The 20,052-nt window shown below is 63.4% G+C and overlaps 2 protein-coding genes across 16 annotated transcripts in view; both read right to left on the minus strand.

Moving 5' to 3' along the window:
* Positions 1–30: 30 nt before the first annotated feature.
* MDK (midkine) lies at positions 31–3,282 on the minus strand. 3 transcript variants are annotated; one of them, XM_027114869.1, is made up of 6 exons: positions 2,756–3,282; positions 1,683–1,759; positions 1,367–1,534; positions 1,090–1,251; positions 670–735; positions 47–398 (listed from the first exon to the last, which is right to left on the minus strand). In XM_027114869.1, the coding sequence occupies exons 2-6, from the start codon at positions 1,756–1,758 to the stop codon at positions 373–375; spliced, it is 498 nt and encodes a 165-aa protein (XP_026970670.1). In that variant the 5' UTR covers position 1,759; positions 2,756–3,282; the 3' UTR covers positions 47–372. The 3 variants fall into 3 exon arrangements, with proteins under 3 accessions (XP_026970671.1, XP_026970670.1, XP_026970668.1); XM_027114867.1 differs by lacking the exon at positions 2,756–3,282 and adding an exon at positions 2,048–2,117; XM_027114870.1 differs by lacking the exons at positions 670–735; positions 2,756–3,282 and adding an exon at positions 2,048–2,145 and having other exon boundaries at positions 31–398.
* Positions 3,283–3,395: 113 nt separating this feature from the next.
* Positions 3,396–20,052, minus strand: part of DGKZ (diacylglycerol kinase zeta) — a 32,484-nt gene continuing 15,827 nt past the window's right edge. For 2 of the 13 annotated variants that reach the window (XM_027114852.1, XM_027114856.1), the window contains exons 2-32: positions 15,578–16,330; positions 15,167–15,275; positions 14,776–14,871; positions 14,379–14,456; positions 13,119–13,175; positions 12,651–12,719; positions 11,728–11,799; positions 11,504–11,620; positions 11,333–11,404; positions 10,963–11,058; positions 10,588–10,670; positions 10,424–10,484; positions 10,219–10,332; positions 9,989–10,129; positions 9,463–9,541; positions 9,214–9,269; positions 8,988–9,050; positions 8,814–8,887; positions 8,615–8,726; positions 8,117–8,316; positions 7,865–7,965; positions 7,679–7,758; positions 7,519–7,588; positions 7,342–7,382; positions 6,659–6,798; positions 5,777–5,808; positions 5,468–5,511; positions 4,876–4,996; positions 4,764–4,797; positions 4,427–4,526; positions 3,396–4,179 (exon numbers count right to left, since the gene is read on the minus strand). In XM_027114852.1, the coding sequence (XP_026970653.1) occupies positions 4,063–4,179; positions 4,427–4,526; positions 4,764–4,797; positions 4,876–4,996; positions 5,468–5,511; positions 5,777–5,808; positions 6,659–6,798; positions 7,342–7,382; positions 7,519–7,588; positions 7,679–7,758; positions 7,865–7,965; positions 8,117–8,316; positions 8,615–8,726; positions 8,814–8,887; positions 8,988–9,050; positions 9,214–9,269; positions 9,463–9,541; positions 9,989–10,129; positions 10,219–10,332; positions 10,424–10,484; positions 10,588–10,670; positions 10,963–11,058; positions 11,333–11,404; positions 11,504–11,620; positions 11,728–11,799; positions 12,651–12,719; positions 13,119–13,175; positions 14,379–14,456; positions 14,776–14,871; positions 15,167–15,275; positions 15,578–16,330 (3,382 nt within the window). In that variant the 3' untranslated portion in view covers positions 3,396–4,062. Of the gene's footprint in view, positions 4,180–4,426; positions 4,546–4,763; positions 4,798–4,875; positions 4,997–5,467; positions 5,591–5,776; positions 5,809–6,658; positions 6,799–7,341; positions 7,383–7,518; positions 7,589–7,678; positions 7,759–7,864; positions 7,966–8,116; positions 8,317–8,614; positions 8,727–8,813; positions 8,888–8,987; positions 9,051–9,213; positions 9,270–9,462; positions 9,542–9,988; positions 10,130–10,218; positions 10,333–10,423; positions 10,485–10,587; positions 10,671–10,962; positions 11,059–11,332; positions 11,405–11,503; positions 11,621–11,727; positions 11,800–12,650; positions 12,720–13,118; positions 13,176–14,378; positions 14,457–14,775; positions 14,872–15,166; positions 15,276–15,573; positions 18,136–20,052 lie in introns of those variants that run through there. The other 11 variants (XM_027114859.1, XM_027114860.1, XM_027114855.1 and 8 more) reach the window with 10 other exon arrangements.

A 20,052-nucleotide genomic window follows, 5' to 3' on the forward strand; every position in this document is an offset into this window, starting at 1 on the left:
CCAACAAATCACCACAGCAAACTTCCTGGGAAGGGGCTTTTATATATTAAAAGAAAGCTTTTATTGGGGAAAAAAAAAAAAAGACATTTATTTCTTTCTTAGTAATGGCATCATTGGGGGAAGAAGAAAAGTGGGTACAGGGGAATCAAATCCCTTTGGGTAAGGCTCAAGCTGCCTAGAATCCCTTGTCCCTCCCCACTTTGGGCACTTGGGGTGGGTGTGGGCAAGTGGAAGGGAAGAAGCAGGGCATGATTGATAAAGCTAATGAGTAGGCAAAAGGCACTGGTGGGTTATATCCTGGGCCGGGAGAGGGAGGGCGTGGGCCAGGCCTCCGAGTAAAGCCAGGGGCTCCTTGGCATCCAGGCCTGGCCGCTAGTCCTTTTCCTTCCCTTTCTTGGCTGTAAAACAAGAAAGAAAGACCGCATTAGCAGGGTTTGGGTGACCCACTGGAGACCCCCTTCCCCCCGACACAGACATTAGAGAAGAGAAAATTCTGCCCCCTGGTGGTTCTCTATCAGCTAGCCTGGAAGCCCGTGGGACAGGACAGCCATTATGATGCTGGACATTCCTCACTCCCCCCAGCTTAGACTTTGGGGATCAGAAAACCTTCAAGTTCCCGGTCTCAGTCCTGGTCCCAGCAGCCCTGGACAACAGCCTCAGTCCCCTCACCTGAGAAGTGGGCAGATTCCACTCTGCCCTGTTGGCCTCCAGGGCTGCTGTGAGTCAGGAATGAAGCTAAGGGAAAGAGGAAGTAAGGACTGTGAAGTCCTTCCCATATAGAAACTGCCCCCACCTGCTGGAGAGATGACAAAGCCAAGCTGTCCCTGTACGATTTCCCTGAATCCCAAGCCAAAGGCTCCAACAGAACAGCTGACTTTGTCCTTACTTGAGCCAGGATTTCAACCTCCCGAGCACCCTCTGCGGGGGCCCTCAGTACCGCCCACCTAAGGTGTCTCTACCTACAGGGAAACCCGGTACAGACACGTCAAAAATTCACTGGCCGGGATCCAAAACTTCAGGCTTTACCCACTCCCTTCCCAGGTAGGGGCAGCCACCTGTGATGACCCCACCCCTGGCCCCTCTGCTAACCTTTGGCCTTGGCTTTGGTCTTGGGGGTGCAGGGCTTGGTCACACGGATGGTCTCCTGGCACTGGGCATTGTACCGCGCCTTCTTCAGGGTGCCTTGGCGGGCTTTGGTGCCTGTGACCCCATCACATGCCCCCCAGCTCTCAAACTTGTATTTGCAGTCGGCTGGCGGGAGAGTGCCCGGGTCAGAGCTGGGTGGCCTGTGGCCCCCTCCACGGGTCTGCTCAGGTCCCCGTGAGGCTGGGCCCCCTGCCTACCCTCCGCCTGCGCCCCACCTCACCTCCAAACTCCTTCTTCCAGTTACAGGGGACCCGGCACCGGATGCGTTGCGTCTGGGCCCCGCAGGTGCCCTCGCGGAAACCCACGCCGCAGTCCTTGCTGCTGGGGGTGCAGGGCCCCCAGATCCACTCCGCGCACTCGCTCCCCGGGCCTCCCTTCTTCACTTTGTCTACAACGCATGGGGAACAGAGCTCAGGACCCGGGCCAGGAGAGACTCACTCGGAGACCCCTTCCTGGAGTCCCGGCCTCGGAACCGAGGCTGCCGGCCTCACCTGCCCGGCTCCAGCCCTCCTTAAACCCCCCACCCTCCATATCACCTTTCTTTTTGGCCACCGCGGAGGTGAGCGCCAGCAGGGCGAGGAGGGCGAGGAGGAGGAAGCCTCGGCGCTGCATCCTGGGGGTAGAGCACGGGTCAGAGTCCTCACTGGGGGCCGCAGGCGTGAACCTCCCACCCCCTTTCCCCAGTTTCCAGGCCCAAAGGGTCGGGCTGCTACTGCGGTGGCGGCGGACTTGGGGGGCTGGCCCCTCCCCGCCAGCCGGGGCGCACAGCGGGAGGAGTCTCCCCAGGGGCCGCCTGGAGCCCGGGACTCAGCTCAGACCCCCACCCCGCCTCCAGCCCCCACATCGGCAGCGGCCGAGGGGCCGAAGCCGCCGCGCGCCCTCCGGGGCCCCGCACGCTCACTCGCTCGCTGCCCGCGCTGCTTCGCTCCCTCCCGCGCCGGGCCCGTCCCGCTCCGGCCGCCGCGGCCCCTTTTGTCTCCAGAACCGGTCTGAGCCGGTCACATGGGCCCCCGCCCCCTCCCCCCCCACCGACGAAGGACCTGCCCCGCCCCCTCCCCTCAAACCCGCGCCGCCCCCCGACCCCGGCGTCCCCGCCTCCGCTCCCTCCCCGAGCCCCCCGCGCCTCTACCCCCTCTTCCCGCCGCTCGGCCCCACACCCTCGCCTTGCCTCGTCTCGCCCGGCCGGTGCCCTCCGCTTTCAGACGCCGGGCTCTCCTGGCGTCCCCATCCCCAGCCCCGGGTCTCCGTCCTGTCCCGGCACGCCCTGTCCCCAGTCCCCAATCTCGCGCTCCCTCGGCCCGGGCCCCTGTTTGCCGTCCCCGCCCTCTGCCCCCTCCTCGGGGCCGTCCCCTTTCCCCTCTGGACGCCAGCTTCCCTTCATGGCCACGGAGCTTTAGGTGGAGACCAGGAGGGAGCGCGGAGTCCCGGGTGTGTCACAGGTCCCGGCGCGGGGCCCGCCTTCGAGCCTGTGTGCGGCTCTGTCCGTCGAGCCCCGGGTGCAGTGATTAACCCCGTCGAGGCCCCGCTCCGCCTCCCAGGGCCCGCTCGACTCTCAGCGCCCCTTAGATGCTGGGGAAGGAGCGCCAGCCCCCGCCTCGGGTCGCTTCACCAGGTCTGCAGTGAGATGCTCTGCTCAGTGTCGGGATGGGGCTCGGACGGGGGACCCCAGAAAAGCGCACGGGTCGGAAGGGCGCGGAGGCCACTGCGCCTTTCTCCACGCGCAGGTTGGCGGGGGGCGGGGGAGCTGGGGAAGGAGGAGCCCGCAGGCCTGGATTTGGTTAAGATTTAGAGCCGACAGCAGCCGTCTGAGAAGTTCCAGACGCGGCCCGGCAGCGGCTGCAAACGCCCACCCCTTCTGAGCCTGGAGGCTCGGGGATCACCTCATCCGATACCCTAAACAGCGAAAGCAGTTGAGGCCAGGAGGAGGGGGTTTGCCCCAGGCCATAGGGCGACCCGGCCCAAGAAACCAGGCCTCGCCCCCGCTCCACCTCTTTCACTTCCATTGTTATCTTCCCCGCGGGAAGCGGGAAGCAGGAGGAAATCAGCTCCTCCCCCGGCCACGACCAGCGCGGCAGCCAGGCAGAGGTCAGGTCCTGGGCAGCCCCTCGGACCCCACCCCGAAACGGGAGCCAGGATCCCTCGAAATGAGTCTGGGTCTGGGTCGACGGCGTCCAGTCCCCCACCCGGAGGATAACCCAGCAGATTCCACCGCTTCTGGAAGACCTCCCCCACAAAAAAAGAAAAGCGGAAAGGAAAAAAAATCCACTTTACTGAGTCACACCCAGCTGTAAACATGTCACCGTGAAAGCCCCCACCCCCACCCCCCAGGCCACACAGTCGGAGGTGAAATGACTGGGTTTGGGAGGAGGGTCACCGGGTAGGTGCTAAGCAGGGCAGCGGGCAGGCAGATGCAGCAGGCTCCGTGTATTCGGGAAGAAGCCCTGGGGGCGGGGGTGGGGGGGGGTGTCAGGGCGGGAGAGGGGCCCAAGCTCCCAGGAGCCTCAGAGTGAGGGTCCTCAAGGACCCGGAGGCTTAGGAAGCGTCTTCCTGGGGGCTCCCTCACAGGGCCTCCGGGCTGTGGGCCCTCAACTCCACGGCACCCACTGCAGGGAAGGTGAGGGCCCCCCCAGCCCCCCCAATGGTCTGCCCAGCCCAGTCCAGTCTCCTGGTCCCCTGTGAGCCTCTGGGTCAGGCTGTGGCCTCAGGGGGCCGGGTGAGACCCCACCCCAGCCCCTGGCCCCCAGCTCCTCAGAGTCCAGCCCTAGGTCTGGGCAGCTCCACAGGGAGCAGCACAGGGCTCCTTCCCTGGGTCCTGGGTCCCGGGTCCCTCTGTGGCCCTCCGCCTGGAATGTGGCAGTGAGGTGGGCGAGGAGGGGCTGGTCCTCTGGTGGCCCGTCGCCCTGCTGCGCAGCGGCCTCACACAGCCGTCTCCTGGTCCTCCCGCTGGATCATCTGGTAGTGCTGCCGGTTCTCCAGGTACGCGGCCAGTTCCGTGTCCTGAGCCCTCTCAGCCCGCTGCCGGGGAGTGTCGCCCTGGATGAGGGGGGGCTGCCATCACCTCAGGGACCTGTCGGCCCCAGCAGGCTTAGAAGACGGGGGCTCTTCCCTCGTGAGCAGCCAACTCCTGCTGTCTCAGGTTCTCGGGGTCTGGACCGTGCTGGCTGAAGGACAGCTTTGGATCCCCGGAGGCGGCCCTCCCCCAGACCCCCCTCTCCCCGGGCTGGAGTTTGGGAGAGGTTTGCTTGCGTGGATCCCCTGCCTGCCCTGCTAGTCTGCTCACCTGCTGGTCTGTCTTCATGAGAGAGGCCCCGGCCTCCACGATGTAGTGGCAGATGGTACGCTGGCCCAGGGCTGCGGCCTGGTGCAGACAGGTCTCCCCGCTGGGGGAACAGGGGCTGGCTGTGGACCCCATCCAGTCCTCTGAGCCCTCCTGTCTCCCAAAGGCCATTAGAAAGGGCAGGAAGTTCAGGGTCCTGGGGCAAGGGGGGGGTGGCCCAGAGGATGACAGATGTGACCAGGAAGGGTTTATGGGCTCTGACAGGACCAAATGGGAGGGGCTCGATAAAGACGGGACAGTTTCCAGGGTAACTGGGGTCCTGCACTGCCCGCATACTCACTTTTCCTCCACAGCATCAAGGATCTCTGTGGGGGCTGGAGAAGGGGGAGGGGGAAGTCAGAGAGGCCTAGCAGCCTCTCCCTCCTCCCAGGGGCCCCAGTGGCACAGCTCACCGTGGTCCAGCAGGTAGCGGACCACCTCCTTGCTGCCGGTGCTGACGGCGTGGTGCAGGAGCGTGCGGCCCCGCTCGTCCCGGTGCATGAGGTCGCCCCCGGCTCGGTGCAGCTCCTGGAGCTGGGGGCAGGAGGCAGAGCAGGGCTGGGGCTCCTCAGGGCCACCCTGCTTCCAGCCACAGAAACGCCCCCCAACTCACACAGGCCCCAGGCTCCCTAGGGGCCTCTGGGGGTCTTTCTGGAGCGCAGGGGAGACACGATGGGCTTCTCTCACCCCAGGCGCCCCTGGACACCCCGGGAGCACTGACGACCGAGCCTTGGAGGCTGCGGTTCCTCTAAGGCTCGATCCTGTCTGAGCACCAGGGACAGGCAGAATGCGCTAGGAAGCCCCTATGCAGGGACACCGACTGTGGGCTGGACAGGGATGGGGGGCATGGCTGACAGGAACAACCACACGGAGGCCCCACAGAGGCCCAGGCGACGACAGATGACCGCACCTCAACAGATCAGCTCTTGGCCTAGCCCAGAGGCCCCACTCCCCAGGGCCTGAGGGGGCTGCCAAGGGGAAGAAGCCCAAGCCTGGCACTAGTACCTTACAGAAATCGTTCCTCTTGGCAGCCTCGATCAGCTCTTCACCTGCACAGAACACCTGCCTGTTACTCTCTGGCGCTGGACGCCTAGGCATGTGTCGGTGTGTGAACATACGTCTGAGGTACTATTGTGCAGAGAAGGGGGCCTGTTGGGGCATGTATGCCAAGGGCTGTGGGCTCACGGTGACTGTGACGTAGCTGTGTTCTTGTGAGGCTGCGTATGGGCTCCAGCCCACCCGACCCCACCACCCCACCGAGCCTCGGTCCTAGGACCAGGGAGGAAACAGGGGCCCTGCAGGGAGAGGCCTCACCTGTAGGGGGTGCAGCATCCCCTGGCAGTGACCTGCAAACAGAGCAGGATGAGATGTGGCAGGGCTACAGGTGACATGGCTACAGCACGGGCCCAGCTTGCCGCCCTCCCCAGCCCCAACCCGGGCGCCCTCTGTCCTTTCAACAGTTTATTGAGTGCCTCCTATGTGTCAAGCGATGTTCTGGGCACTGGCAACACAGCAGTGAACATGGCGGGTGGAGAACTTGCTCTCAGGGAGCTTACATTCTAGTCAGAGAGACAAGTAAACAAATAAATAAGGTATTTTGAAACAGCAAGAAGTGCTACAAAGAATAGGAGACAGGGTAGTGTGATTGAACAGCAACTTCAGGTGGGGCTCCTGGGAGACCCTGAGGAGGAAACACCCAAGCTGAGAGATGAATGGAGGGGCAGCTCTGTGAAGATCGGGGAGGCAAGGAGAAGTCCAGAGGTGGGCAAACTTGTGCCTTGAAGAACCCAGAGGCGAGTGCGGCTGGACTGTGGTGATGGAGCAGGGAGGGCGCTGGTGGGGTCAGAGACCACCAGGCTCAGGCTGCGTGGGATGAAGTGACCAGGTACGGGGGAGGGCACATTGACTGCAGGGTGGGTGCTGGGGAAGAAGGTTCCAGGCTGGGGGGAGAGAGCAGGAGGCCAGGGGCTCCGTGGTGTGCTCAGACGCGGCGGGCGGATGGTGGGGTGGAGGGCTGGCAGGCTGGGTTCAGTTTGCTGCCTGTGGGTCAGTGGGGAGGGGCCAGTGGGGACCGCAGGCAGCTGGACGTGCGTCTGACACTCAGGGAAGTGGCTGGGGCGGAAGACAGGGCTTGAGGAGCCGCTGCCTTACAGGTGGGATTTACAGCCAGGGCACTGGCTGAGGCCTGGGACTCACCGGGGCCTGGGTGAGCAGGGCGAGGTAGGGAGAGGGGAAGAGGGGGTTGGGAGGTCGGGTCGGGCAGACGCCCCCAGCAGCTCAGGGTCCAGGATATAAATCTCATCCTGTGCGATCTCGGTCACGTAGTTGAGGTGTTCCTGCGGGTGGGGAGGTCAGGGCCGAGAGTCAGGGCCCTGCAGGGTGGCCGGGGTGGTGGTGAAGGGGCTTCCAGGCCAGGAGACCTGGAGAAGCCTCTGCTGTGAGCAGGAACGCTGACAGGAGGCAGGCGGGCCAGTGGCCCTGCCAGTCCCCTGTCCCCTCCCCCATTCTCCTCTCCTCTCCTGCCACCCAAGCCCATACCCTGACCTCCACACAGCGGGCCCCCCAGCTGGCCAGCTTCTTTCTACTGCTAAGCGTTTACCCAGGTGACCAGGCCTCTGGCCAGAAGTGCCTTTCCTTCCGTGTCTGGATGGATGACAGCTGTGCCGTGAGGGCCGCCCCCACCCCACCCCAACCCAGCGAGCCCTGTCCGGGCACACGGGCTCCCTTCTCCCGTCAGCACCATCCCTGTGCACGGCCCAACCGCGGACACTATGGGACGCAAGGACGGCTGTGCCCGGCTGTGGAGGGTGGCCTAGCAGGACAGGGGACACTGGGGCCCCGGAGCCGGCGGCGGACGGAGCAGGACGGCGAGTGCTCACCTGCGCCCTGTCGATTCTGTAGAAGCGGCTAGCAGTGGTGGCTGTGGGGAGAGACGTGGCTGAGGAAGGGGGCCCTTGTCCAGGCCTAGGTCTTCTGCCGCCCCACCTAGGACCCCCAAGGGAGGGGGCAGGACACGGCCCGGGACCACCCTGAGCTGGCCCTTCGGGGCCACTCACCATCCAGGAAGCACCACTTGGGGGAGAGTTTCTGGCACGTCGGAGACTTGGCTCCAGCACCTTCGGGCTCCTGTCGAGAGAAGCAGAGGCCGGGGCTGGGGGTGACCAGAACCCGGGGCAGGAGGGGGCAGCCCGGGCAGGCCGCAGACCTGCTCCTCACCTGCCTGAGCCTCTCGATGTGGGCGCGGCACAGCTCCAGGTCGCTGTCTCCCGGGACCACCACGGTGCCCAACGGCACGGCTGGAGGACAGAGCAGCTGTCAGCAGCCGGCTGCGCTGCCCCCCCACCGCCCTGCCCTCAGGGGCCCCGGCGCTCCTCGGCGCCCCCAGCCCCGTTCGCCACTCACAGGCCTCTTTGAGCTGCTCCTTGTCATAGTGCAAGGCCTCGTAGTCGTGCATGCTGACCCTGCTCACCTGGATCCGCAGCTGCTCCGGCACTGGCTGCTGGCTGCGGGCGGGGCGACCACACAGCACTCAGCGAGGGCTCTCCTGGGCTTCCCGTCCCCGCCAGGCACCGAGCCACATGCCCCACCCAGCTGCCTCGGGGGACTGCGAGCCTCCTTTCCAGATGGGAAAACCGAGGCTGGGGAGGGGCATACTCGCTGTGCAGGGGGGCGGCGCTCCGCCGCTTGGCCTTCTGCACCATGGTGGCCTGGTTGCGCAGGGAGATGCGGATGCATGAGGCTGCGAGCTTGCAGGGCTCACCATCCACCTGCACTGGGATGGCCTTAGACGTGGTGAGCAGCACCTCTCGGCACTGTGTCAGCCGCTCGCCGTGCCCGCCCACCTGCAGTGCTGCCTGTGGGCGCGAGAGGCTCAGGCCAGGGGCCAGGGGGTGGCAGGACCTCAAGCTCTGCTTTTCCCAGGGATGCTCTGGCCAAAGTGAGAGTGACCCCCCGCCCCATGGAGAGCAGACGGAGGGTGAGACCCCAGCCAGAGAAGGAGGTGAGGGTCAGCTCTCCTGTCCTGGCCAATGAAGGAAGTTTGGTGACTGCCCCCCCCTTCCATCTCGGGGCCAGGCTCCGGGGCACTGTGGGGACAGGGCCGGGGCAAAGCAGGGCCGGGGCTCTAGATGGTCCCCGTGCTGGCTCACTCACCAGGGATGTCATGGTAAAGCCAATGACCTCGAGGTAGCCATCATCATGCCGCTGGGGCTCAAAGTCATGGTGCTCCCCAGGGTGGCCCCAGGGCATGGTGCCCGCACAGTACCTGGGGGGGGGGCACCACAATGGGCTTCAGAGGACAGGCGTGCAGGACAGAGGCAGCAGGGCCCACACAGAGCCCTTCCCTCCTCACCTGGGGATGTTCAGGAAAACAATGCACTGGGGTTTCAGGTCCTGAATCTTGGGGGTCAGGTCAGTCCCGTCACACTGGAGGCGGGAACGGCGGAGGGTGTAGAGGGTATATGTACCCAGGTGGTCTCCCTTCCGCTGGGCCCGCCCACCCTGCCTGCCAGCATGGCCCACTCACCACCACGCGGATGTGCTTGGCCAAGTCCTTGGAGCTGCCCATCAGGAAGTCGGAGAAGGCTGTCTGTGGGAGACAGAGGGCGTCACCATCTGGTGACAGGTAATTGCCTTCACCGCTGCCACGCAGGGGTCCTGCGGCCTGGGAGACACAGGTGGGCAGGGGGCACAGGTGGTAGAACAGGTGGGCATGGGAATGGTGGGGCGTAGCTGGCAGACCCCAGACTCACCCCGGCGTAGAACATCTTATTCCGAAAGCGGCTGTTGAATTTCTCTGGGTTGGCCTCTGGGTGGTGACAAGAAATAGGGGACAGTCAGTTGTTCTGAGCCTGCTGGGGCTTCCCAGGCTGGGGTCAAGAGGGAGGGTTGAGAATGAATGCCTTTTACTGGGAAGGGCAAGATCTGGTCCTCTCGGGGACCCCCTCCTGTATCCCTCCCTCCCCAGCCTCCCCAGGCCTCCTCAGCAAAAGTCTGCCAACCTCGAGACTCGTGAAACTCCAGGGTGACGTGGGCATCAAAGCCCAGGCTGAAGTAGTTGTTGAAGACATCCAGCGGCAGCTGGAGAAAGGCCAGGGACGGGCATGAGGGCTGGCCGGCTGAGCCCCCGCGTTTTCAGCCCTTTCCCACACAGTCACGCCCACCAGACAGCTCTGCCCCCAGCCCACCAGCCTCGGCCCTGCCGTCTGAGCTCCCGGGCTAAGTGCCCCGCGCACAAGGGCGCCCCGTGCCCTGCGGGCCCCTCTTCCCATAGCCCTCCCCCGACGGGCCGTGCTCTGCGGAGCCCCACGAGAGCCCGGACTCGGTTTTGCTCGCTGCTGAGAACAGATGGTGCCCGGCAGTAGCAGGTTCTCAGTAAACATGTGCTGAGTGGCTGAGTGACAGCTACCTCGTGAGGCGAGTACCGTTACTCCCTCCTCCTGTGAAGAGGCCGAGGTCTGGAGACACCAAGAGTCACCCCGGGTCCCAGGATCCCAGGCACCCCCAGCCCTGCCCCGGCCGACCCACCCGGTCGGTGGCCCCCTCATCTCGCTCCTCAGGCCCCGCCTCGGGGTTGGGCTCAGCACGTAGGTCCCAGCGGTCCAGCTGCACCACGTTGCCCTCCTCTACGTGGGAGAGGATCTTGGACACGGGCTCATCGGTGTAGCCCTGGGGGGAGGCAGGAACTGAGCCCCTCCGGGGTCTGGGCCTTCCCTGCTGCCCTGCCCTCCCCAGCTCCCTGCCCTGTGGGCACTCACCCCACCCCAGTTGAGGGTGCGGGCCAAGTCGTTGCCGGTGCCCAGGGGCAGGATGGCAACGGGTGGCGGTGGTTTTAAGCGCAGCTGGTCCAGGGTGGAAAGGATCCAGCCGACCTGCAGCGGGCAGAGCACGAGAGGCCAGGTCAGAGTGCGAGGCCAGGGCTGGGCCGGGCCGGGCCGGGCCGGGAGGGGCAGGAGCGCTCACCGTGCCATCGCCCCCACAGGCCAGGATCCGCAGGTTGTGCACCCGGCGGTACATCTCCAGCCTGGGGTCAGAAGACAGGAGCGGGGTCAGGGTCCGTGTGCTGTATCCCGAGCGCCAGGCGAGCCCCCGCCACCATCCCCACGAGAGCCCTGGCAAGTACTTACGCCTCCTTGGGCCCTCCCTGGCTCAGGTCAAAGACTTGCCGGGGATTGAGATACCAGAGGAAGGACTGGATGATCTTGGCGCCCTGTGGGAGACCAGGAGCCGACAGGGACGGGGCGGCGGGGGGCGGGGGGGAGGCAGTCAGGGGTGGCGGGCTGAGGTGAGGAGATGCGTGGGGAGAAGGGTGGGAACTGTGGGAACAAGGCCTAGGCAGGGGCGAAGGGTGGAGACAGAATTGGATTTTCTCAGCGTCCCTGGGAAAGAGGAATGGGGCAGAAGCTGCAACAGAACCTGGGAACAGCTGCTGCGGGGAGGGCCGTGAGCTTGACCCCATCCCTCCCCCAAGGTGCTCGGTGGAGAGGGCAGGCTGTGGGTACCTGGTTGCCCCCACTCTTGGGGTTCACGAACACCAGCAGGGGCTTCATGAGGGGGGACGGGGTGGGCCTGATGATGAAGGGTCTCCAGCGGCCCTCCTTGGAGACACAGAGAGCCCATAAGGCTCTTTCCTGTCTTGGCAGACCCCGCCCCCGTTCCCTTGTGATCACACCGGGTCACACCTCACAGTGGGCCTGGCCATAGAGAGGCACCTCGGATCTGACCTCTCACCTTCCTCAGGGCCGCAGAGCCCAAACTGACCCACTGGTGGCCGAGCTGGCAGCATCAGCCCAGGGGGCTCAGCATCCCCCCAAACAGGCCCCTCTCTCCTGTTCCCCCCCCTCCAGCTGCCCACCTGGTCCCAGGTCTAACCTCAGGCCCTTTCTTGCTAGATTTCCTCTTGAAGGATGCCCTCTTTTTCTTCTTGCTTGCCTTGAGGGTATTCTGCAAGGGAAGCAAGGATGTTGGTGACAAGGTGGGTGGGCCCAGGTGGCTGGCAGACCCTAGGTGTCTGCGGGGGTCAAGGGTGCGGGCAGGACTCACCTGGGGCCTGCGGGCACGGAGGATCCAGGTGGGTGGGATGACCACGGCGGCGTGGACCCCCAGGGAGCATGGCTCCTCGATCTGCTGCAGCATGAAGCAGGACACCTTGCTGTGGTACTAGAGGGGGTTGGTTGGCGTGGCTGAGCCGGACCCAGCTGAGACCCGGGACCCCCAACCCAGCGCAGCCCGGGGGCCGGCCCGCAGGTAGGGCGAGCAGCACTCACTGCCTGCTTGCACCAGGAGCAGCTGATGGCCACGATCTCCTTGCTGTGGAAGGTGAACTTCTGCTGGAAGCCCTAGGGCACACAGGGTGATGAGGGCAGCCTGGACCCGGCCTGGAGCAGCAGCCCCCTTCCGGTGCCAACCTTTCTCCACCCAGGGCAATGGAGCACGTTTTTCAAAAATAAAAGAACTGTAAAATGAGTCCCTAGGGTGGGGAGGGAGGCTGAGCCAGGTGCCCACAACTCTCTTTAGTTAATCTGCTGCAAAGGGGTCCACAGCTAACTCCTGCCTGATTCCAATCCCTCCTTCCTGACCCAGGCCCGCCAGGCCCGCCAGTGCACTCTGAAAGTTCTTTATGGTACCGATCACATTCATTCCTGCTCATTCCACACACGTTCCTCGCGGGCCTGCTGTGTGCCCCACACTGCTGGATACTGAGTGGACGGAGGAAAGAGGGACCTCTCAGAGCCTGAACTTACTGAGGGAGCAGACAAGAAGCAGACAATAAATAAGTCAACGAAACCACAACCACTGTGGACTGTGCTCAGGAAGCCCCCTGCAGCCTGTCTGGGAGCCACATCCTCCTCTAGGAGGACAGGGACCCGCTACCCAGCTCGGTGCTTGCCACCCAGCAGGCCCTAAACATGCATCGGCTGAGTTAAGGAGGGAAGAAGTCTATATGCTTCTCAAAGGGCTCACTCGCGACTTCAGAGCAGCCCAGAGACGCTGCTCTAGAAGGCTTTCCTCCCTGCCCTCCTGCTCTGCCCAGGGACCTGGCTGCTCTGGAACTGGCTGGGCACTGCAGCCAGGCTGAGGGTGAGCCCTGACCACGGTCAGTGATGGACGGGCCACACGAGGCTCAGGGGCCGTAGGGCCTGGGGCCAGTGGGCAGCAGGCTGGCCAACTTCCCTGGGCAGGGCCTCACCTTCCCACAGTGCCGACACTTGCCATCCTGGCGTCGCCTGTGTACCCAGTGGTGCCGCACAAAGGTTGGCTGGCGGAGGAGAGAAGCGTCACCGGAGTAAGTGAGGGGTGGAAGCTTTGAACGTGGCCTGTGCCCCTCAATATATCAACAGTGAGGGGCAGGGGCTGCAGGATGCTCTCTGCAGTCCTGTGTGTGAGAAGGGGCTGAAGACTTCTCCCCGTGGCCCGGAGGTCGGGGCTCAGAGGAAGTACAGAGAGAACTGGGAGGCACAAGAGGTAGGCAGTGCCCTACCCCATCTGCAGGCAGGGCCAACCGGGCCTTCCCCTTTGAGACCCTCAGAGCTTCAGCCCTGTACCTCCCTGGGCCCCAGAGCCGCCTAGAAGGAGCTGAGCCCCTGGTGACACTCTGAAGACACTGCAGAGAGGTCCACTCAGGAAACCTGGGGCCCTAACTACCCTGGGCACTTACCTCACGGACGTTCCTGGAGCCTGATTCACGGAAGGATGGCTTGCAGCGGAAATTTATCTGTGAAACATGAAATGATCACCAAAACATCAGAACCTCCCTTCGTGGGGTCAGGCATAGGGCCACCCCCTTCAGGAAACCGTCACTCAGAGGCATCCTTGCGAGGTAGGGATAGCCCCCAATCATCCTGGGAGCCCTGAGAACGTGAGACACTCTTCTCAGAAGCCCTCCTACATCCCTGCTCCTCTCCACTAGCCAGAAGGAATCTTTCCTTCCTCTGCCCAGTGTTCTGGGATGAGGGAGACAGCAAGCTCTGTATCCGTCTCCCCCACTGAAACAGCACCAAGGCTTACCCCTCCTCCACCTTTCCTCACCCTCCAGCACTCCCGACTCAGGCACATGCCGGCAACCCAGTCCTCGCTTGCTGACTGGTCCCTGGAGATGGTTAGCTCATTTGTGAAATCCTGGTTTGATTTTCACCTTAGGGGGTGGTATGATGGGTCTATAGTGCCTGGGGCTACACTGGTTTCTCTTCTCCTAACTGTCCCTGCTTCAGCCTTAGCAGAATTGTAGGGAAACCTCACACTACGAGTTGGGGGGTCGGGGAAGCAGTCCATGTTAGCCGTGTTCATGCCATTGCTAGTCCTACGGGATTTCTCTTATGCTGGTCTGGGTTTCTGCTGCCTGGGGAGCCCTGATGGGCCATGGCAGCCCTCCCACCCTCTGCCTGGACCCACCCGCCCAGCATTCCTTCCACCTCCCTCCCTGGAAGCACACGGCCCAGACGTGCCCCCAGCTGCAGACACACTGTGGACAGTGGTCCTTGGGGAAAGGTCTTTACAGTGGCAGCGTGGAGGGGACTGAGCCAGGCTTCAGGGCCGCACAGGACTGGCCCTGACACAGCTGAGTTGCACAGCTTCAGCAAGGCATGGCCCCTTCTAAGTGTTAGCTTGGGAACTGATAAAATGGTGTCTCGGTCATCATTCATTACTTCATCTGGTTGAGTAATAGTCTACAAGCCCCACTCTGTGCCAGGCTTGTTCTGGGCAGTGGGGTCACAGTAACAAAGGAGGAGCCAGGATGCAAATGCAGGCACCTCAGCTCCAGGGTCCTTGGCTCTTCACCACTACGCACACTGGGGTACCCCCGGCAGGTGATGTTTGTGTAACATGAAAATGCGTGTACAGATACACACGTGTGTGCACTGGGAGGGCTTTAGCACCCAAAGGGTAGGGGCCGGAGAGCCTGAGAAACCACACTCACCTTCTCTAGCTGTTCAATGCAGGGCGTGTGCACCACAATCTTGCACGCTGCACACTTCCTCCGGGACACTGATTTCTGCTGCAGGAAAGAGAGGGCCCCTGAGGCACCAGGTAACTCCACCCGGGATGCTGCCCCAGGGCAGGCAGAGAACTCCTCGCAACTGCCCCAGCACAGCTGCCCACTGTGTGCACCGGGAAGCCCCAGCCCTGGCATCAGGACACAGCCCCATTCCTCTCACCATCCTCGGGCAGCCCACCACAGGGGTGCTTAGGTGAGAGCCTTGTTTCCGCCTTCCCCTGGAAGGGCAGCAGCCTGTCAGGCCCACAGGAATCGGCCTACAGGCTTCTAGACCTGGCTCCACCACCAGGGGGCAGTGTGCTGCACAGAGCTCACTCACCAGCATCTTGGCTACACAGTACTGCTCTCCAACATAGCAGAAGTCCCCGGACACGTTGGTCTCAAACCAGATGTGCTCCCCATACGTCGCTGACTCCTAGACCACAGGATGAGCACGCTTAGTGCACCCCTGCCCTGCCCGACCAACCCTCCCTCTCCCAATACAAACCTGCTCCAGCTGCCACAATCTACTTTGCTCCATCCTGTTTTCCCCACTGTCCCTTGGCTTTAAGGCTTGGCTCAAACGTGGCCATGCCAGGTCTGCCCTGACCCCACAGGCCCACGGGCTCTTCTCGCAGCTGCCCACAGTACCCTCAACCCGACTGCTCCTGTGGCCCTGAGCCCGGCGGGGACTGGTCCTCATTTGCCCCTTGCAGCTCCCGGCCACTCACGCTCCAGTCCACAGTGCTCCGGATCTGCCGCTCAGGCTCACTGCGCGGGGCCCCGGGAGCTGGAGGAGGGGGTGCCAGGTGCTGGAGGCCTGACTTGGTGATGGCTTTCCTACAGAAAAGGAGATAGCTGAGGCTAGCTGAGCACTCGGCGACTCTGCTTCCTTCCCCTCACCTAGGATCTCTGCCCTCACCGTGACCTCAACACCGGGTCAAGACAGGGATGGCGGTAGGGAGGGCAGAGGATGCCCTAAGGCAGCCCAAGAGGATCCCTCTGAGAGGATCCCCGAGGAGACTGGGCCCTCCTGAGAGTCCTGCTTGGCTTCCGAGCATGGCTCAGAGCTCTTCCCGAGCCGGGGGCCCTCAAGCCAGCCCCCGGAGGCCACTCGCCCTGCTGGCTGCAGCTATACCTACGCAAGCAGGGCACTCCAGGTCTGGGGTCCGGCTGACTTGCGCCGCAGGGCTACCTGGCGTCTGCGGGACAGCGGGCGCACGCAGGCAGGCATCCTGGGGCCAGCTGCGGTGCCCGAGGCTCTTCGGCCCCCCAGGCTGAGGTGCTGGCCTGAGGGCCGCTGCGGGCTGAGGGGCCGGTAGTAACCGTGCAGGCCCCAGAGGGCGCGGTCTTTCACCACGTCAGCGGGCAGCAGGTGGGAGGAGGCCCGGCGCCGGCGCCAGCGGGGAATGGGCAGCACGGGCAGGGCTCCCCGATGCGGGGATGGCCCCCGTCTCTTGGTGCCTGGCTGGGTGGCCGCCAACGACGCAACTGTCACATCCTCCTCCTGGACCCCCTCCTCCTCATCCATGCCCAAGAGCCCGGCCAAGAGCAGGGGTGCGCCCAGACGCAGGGCCCCAACAGTGGCAGGCTGCAGGGCAGGCACCTCATCCACGGTGAAGCGGGGGTTGCAGGCGGGGGGCGCGGTGCTGGAGCGCCGGCGGCTGGAGCACGGGGCCCCCACCCCACAGCCCAGGAGGCAGCCCTGGAGCTGTGCGCTGGAGCGGCGCCGCTGGACCAGCGAGGAGGAGGCCTGCCCTGCAGGCGAGCGGCGCCGGGCCTTGCCTGTGGGCAGCCCCATGCCGCCGGGCCGCCTCTGCCCCTCTCCAGGGCCTGGCGCCTTCCGCTGGAAGTGTCTCCTAAAGAAGGTCTCCATGGCAGGGGCAGGCGGGTGGCTGTCGGGTGGAGACCGGAGGCATGAGGAGCTGGGCCAGGCCATGGCGCACCCTGTGCCCGGGAGCCCCGTCACAGCCGCTGCCCTTTGAGCAGAGAAGGGACACTTGGGAGGCATTGGGGGGGGGGGCGTCTGTGGCCTCTGAGCTCCATAAACGGGGTGCCTGGGGGTGCCAGAGGATCCAGCAGGGAGCCTGCACTCATCACTGTTCCCTGTGCGGCCCCAGGAGTGCTGGGTAGGAGGGGTGCCAGCTCCCCATCTGGGATCCCCTGTCCAGGCACCATGATCCACCAAGCTCTAGCCCAAAGGGCTTCAAGTCCCTTGCCTGAAGCTGATGGAAAAGAAAAGAAAAAGGAAGGTGGAAGCCTGGAGCTGACCTAGACAGGCTGAGGGGCTGAGGGCAAGGCTTTTCCTCTCCTTAGGCCTTTGTTTTGCCACCAACAGAGGGCAGGTTAGGCTTAGGTGTCCCCTCCCGGAACATGGCACCAACCAAGCCATGGTAAGAAAACGAGGCTCTCTGAAGAGAAATTCAGTCCTGATACGACCCCCTGACTTGCAGTCAGGCTGACAGTGGCACTAGAAATGGAGAGGATCTGACGTCTGCCTTGGGGATTGAAGGCCCCGGGGAACTAAGGCCCCCCGAAAACTGGAGAGGCAGCTGCACAGGGAGAGAAGCCACCAGGGGGACTTTGTGTGGGAAGCCACGAGAGCCGAGAGAGCGCCTCTGCCTCTGGGTGTGTGTGTGCTCTTGCTCTGAGGGGCCGGCAGTAAGAACTTTTCTGGTCTTACCTTTCTGAAGAGGCACAGTAAGGACATTCCATGTGTGAAAATGCTGGATGATGTCAGAAAACCCTTCCAGCTCTGCTGCTGAGGAAGCCCATGAACTGCACCTTGACCTGGGGGCCAATGCTCGAAGCCCAAATGCTGAGAATTCCAGACACTAAGCTACCCAGAGCTCCTCCTGCAGGAGCCTTGGCGACCACCCTTGCTCACCCATCCTCCCTTGACCTGGTCTGAACACAGGCTCCGCTTCCTCTGCCAGCTCACCTACCCCCTGCCGCCCCTTCCGCACAGGCGGCTGGGAGCACCTGCGCCCTCACCTCTCCCTAACAGTGAGGGAGGGGCAGGAAGCCTGGTATGCTTCAGGGGGGCAACGCCTCCAGAATTCCCAGGGACACCTGTGTCCTGCCATCAAGTACTCTCCTGGGCCCTGGCAGCCACAGGGAGGTCTGAGTCACGGCCATGGGACACCTGCCTGGGGCTGACAGGAGAGATACTTCTGCTAGCTGAGGGCCTCTGAGAGAGGGTGGGAGCCCTGGACAAAAGGTGGAAGATGATGCGTCTGAGGAATCGGGGCTGGGCTGCATGTCCAGCGCCTACTCCTCCCATCCAACACCCCCACCCTTGATTTGCTACTGCCCTGTGGGCCCGGGCAGGCAGTGTCAGGCAGGGCCCTGGATGGCTGTGGAGGTACTGACACGGAGGCACCCATGCCTGGGGAAGCAGTGCTCGGGTCTGCCTAGCTCCGGGTCTCTGCCTCTTACAGTCTGCCAGCCTCTGCAGGTGACAGGGAGAAAGGCAGGAGAGCTCTTGGCTTCCTCCTAAAGTCAATGCCATCATGGCTTACGTTTACTGAGCGCCCACCTGTAACAGGCACGGTTCTAAGCCCTCTGCAAACATGTGTACCATTTTATAAACCACAGCACCCTAGGGACTTCCCTGGTGGCGTAGTGGTTAAGAATCCACCTGCCTATTCAGGGGACACGGGTTTGAGCCCTGGTCTGGGAGGATCCCACATGCCGCGGAGCAACTAGGCCCATGAACCACAAGTACTGAGCCTGCGCATCTGGAGCCTGTGCTCTGCAACAAGAGAGGCCGCAACAGTGAGAGGCTCGCACACCGCGATGAAGAGTGGCCCCTGCTTGCCGGAACTAGAGGAAGCAAAAAACAAAAAACCGCCTGCCAATGCAGGGGACACGGGGTCGAGCCCCGGTCCGGGAAGATCCCACATGCTACGGAGCAACTAAGCCCATGCGCCACAGCTACTGAGCCTGAGCTCTGTAGCCCGCAAGCCACAACTACTGAAACCTGCGCACCTAGAGGCCGTGCTCCGCAACAAGAGAAGCCACCGCAATGAGAAGCCCGCACACCGCAGTGAAGAGCAGCCCCTGCTCGCTGCAACTAGAGAAAGCCGGGCAACGAAGACCTGACGCAGCCAAAAATAAATAAAATTTAAATAAATAAACACAGCACCCTAAAGAATAGATACTGTATCATGCCCTGTTCCTCATGGGAGACTGCGGAGGTAACTTGCCCAAAGTGCACAACTAGTCTGTGCGGAGCCGCTGCTGGAACCTGCCTCTACCTGAACCCCAAAGCCTGCGCCCCAGAGACGTGGCAGAGAGCAGGGACTTCCCTGCTGGGCCATGAGCTGGGACTAAGGTGGGATGCGGGGGAGGGAAGGGAGCCATAACAAGGACAGTAGCGGTCCCATTTACCCATCACCTACTATGCGACGGGCCCTGGGCGAAGTGCGTTCGCTTATCATCTCATTTGATCCTCACTACCACCACCTCCTGAGGCAGGATCGATGGCTCCATTACAGAGATGAGGAAACAGGCTTGAAGGGGTGCAGTAACGTGCTCCAAGATCCCTCGGCTGGTCAGCGGCAGGACTGGGACCTGAACCCAGGGCTGCCTGACGCAGGGTCTGCTCTGCACCCAGGAAGAGGAGCCTAAAGGCCCAGCTGCCCACTGCCCCAGGGCACTGGCTTGCCAGCACTGCCCCAGGGTATCAGCTTTCCCTGCCCGCCTGGTCAGGCCGCCCTGTGACAGCTGCCCAGCCCGGAGGAGATTAGTCAGCCGAACACACCGCCTGATGCGAGTGTCACCCAGAAAACAAAAGGCCACAGTCACTGGGGGTGGGGTGGGGTGCGGCAGCTGCTCTCTGGGTGGCAGTGAGGGCTGGACCCTGCCTACTGCCCCAGACCCACGACAAGAGGCGCCGGCAGGACGAGGTCGCCCGCACATCCGCCTCATGACACGGGGGCGACTTACAGGTGCTCCCCTACCGCGTTCGAGCCCACACACTGCCCCGGGGTCTCCTCAGGGGCCTGACGGTGCAGTCACTGCGAGCGGGGCGGGGCAGGCTAGGCCAGCCTGGCCTTGTGTGGCCACGTGCAAAGCCCCTCCCTCACGGGCCTCAGTCTCCTTGTTGGTCCAAGGAGGCAGTCAGCTGGCTGACCTGACGCCTTATGACAAGCTCTCCTCTAAGGCACCCACTCCTCTACGCTCCCCCCAGGCCCCATGCTTCCTGTTCCTCCCGTCTCCATAGAAACCTCTGTCCTCTGGTCAGCAGTGGCCTGACTCCTGACTTCCTATCTCTGCTGAGGCTTTTCCTGGGTCTGCTCAGAAGCCCAGCCTGGTCTCAGGTCTGTCCCAGCCTTTCCCCTGCTTGGGCGTGGAGCTTCTCCCCACAGCACAGCTCCGAGTGGCAGCTTCTTGTCACCTCACGCTCTGTCACCTTCCACGTACCACATGGTACGTGTAAAGGTCACCGGAGGACGCCCCACAGGGCTCTAACACCAACAGCAGAGCACGAATGGCTGCCCCTCAGCCTCCCAGTGGGGGACCTGAGGTAATCCTGTCACACCCGAAGGGGACAGAGTGGGAAAGGACTCACGGGCCCCGTCAACTGGCTGCTGGGAGCCTGGGGAGGACAAAG

Source organism: Aethalodelphis obliquidens, unplaced genomic scaffold (genome assembly GCF_003676395.1).
Source record: "Aethalodelphis obliquidens isolate GAN/ISIS:26980383/991018 unplaced genomic scaffold, ASM367639v1 scaffold14, whole genome shotgun sequence".
NCBI classification, from domain to species: Eukaryota; Metazoa; Chordata; class Mammalia; order Artiodactyla; family Delphinidae; genus Aethalodelphis; species Aethalodelphis obliquidens.

Excerpts from the sequence above, each read along its gene's own strand:
- MDK (XM_027114869.1), bottom strand. The coding sequence starts at position 1,758 with ATGCAGCGCCGAGGCTTCCTCCTCCTCGCCCTCCTCGCCCTGCTGGCG. Across the intron at positions 736-1,089 it reads GACCAAAGCCAAGGCCAAAG|CTTCATTCCTGACTCACAGC; the intron begins GTTAGCAGAGGG and ends TCTTTCCCTTAG. Across the intron at positions 399-669 it reads GGAATCTGCCCACTTCTCAG|CCAAGAAAGGGAAGGAAAAG; the intron begins GTGAGGGGACTG and ends CTTGTTTTACAG.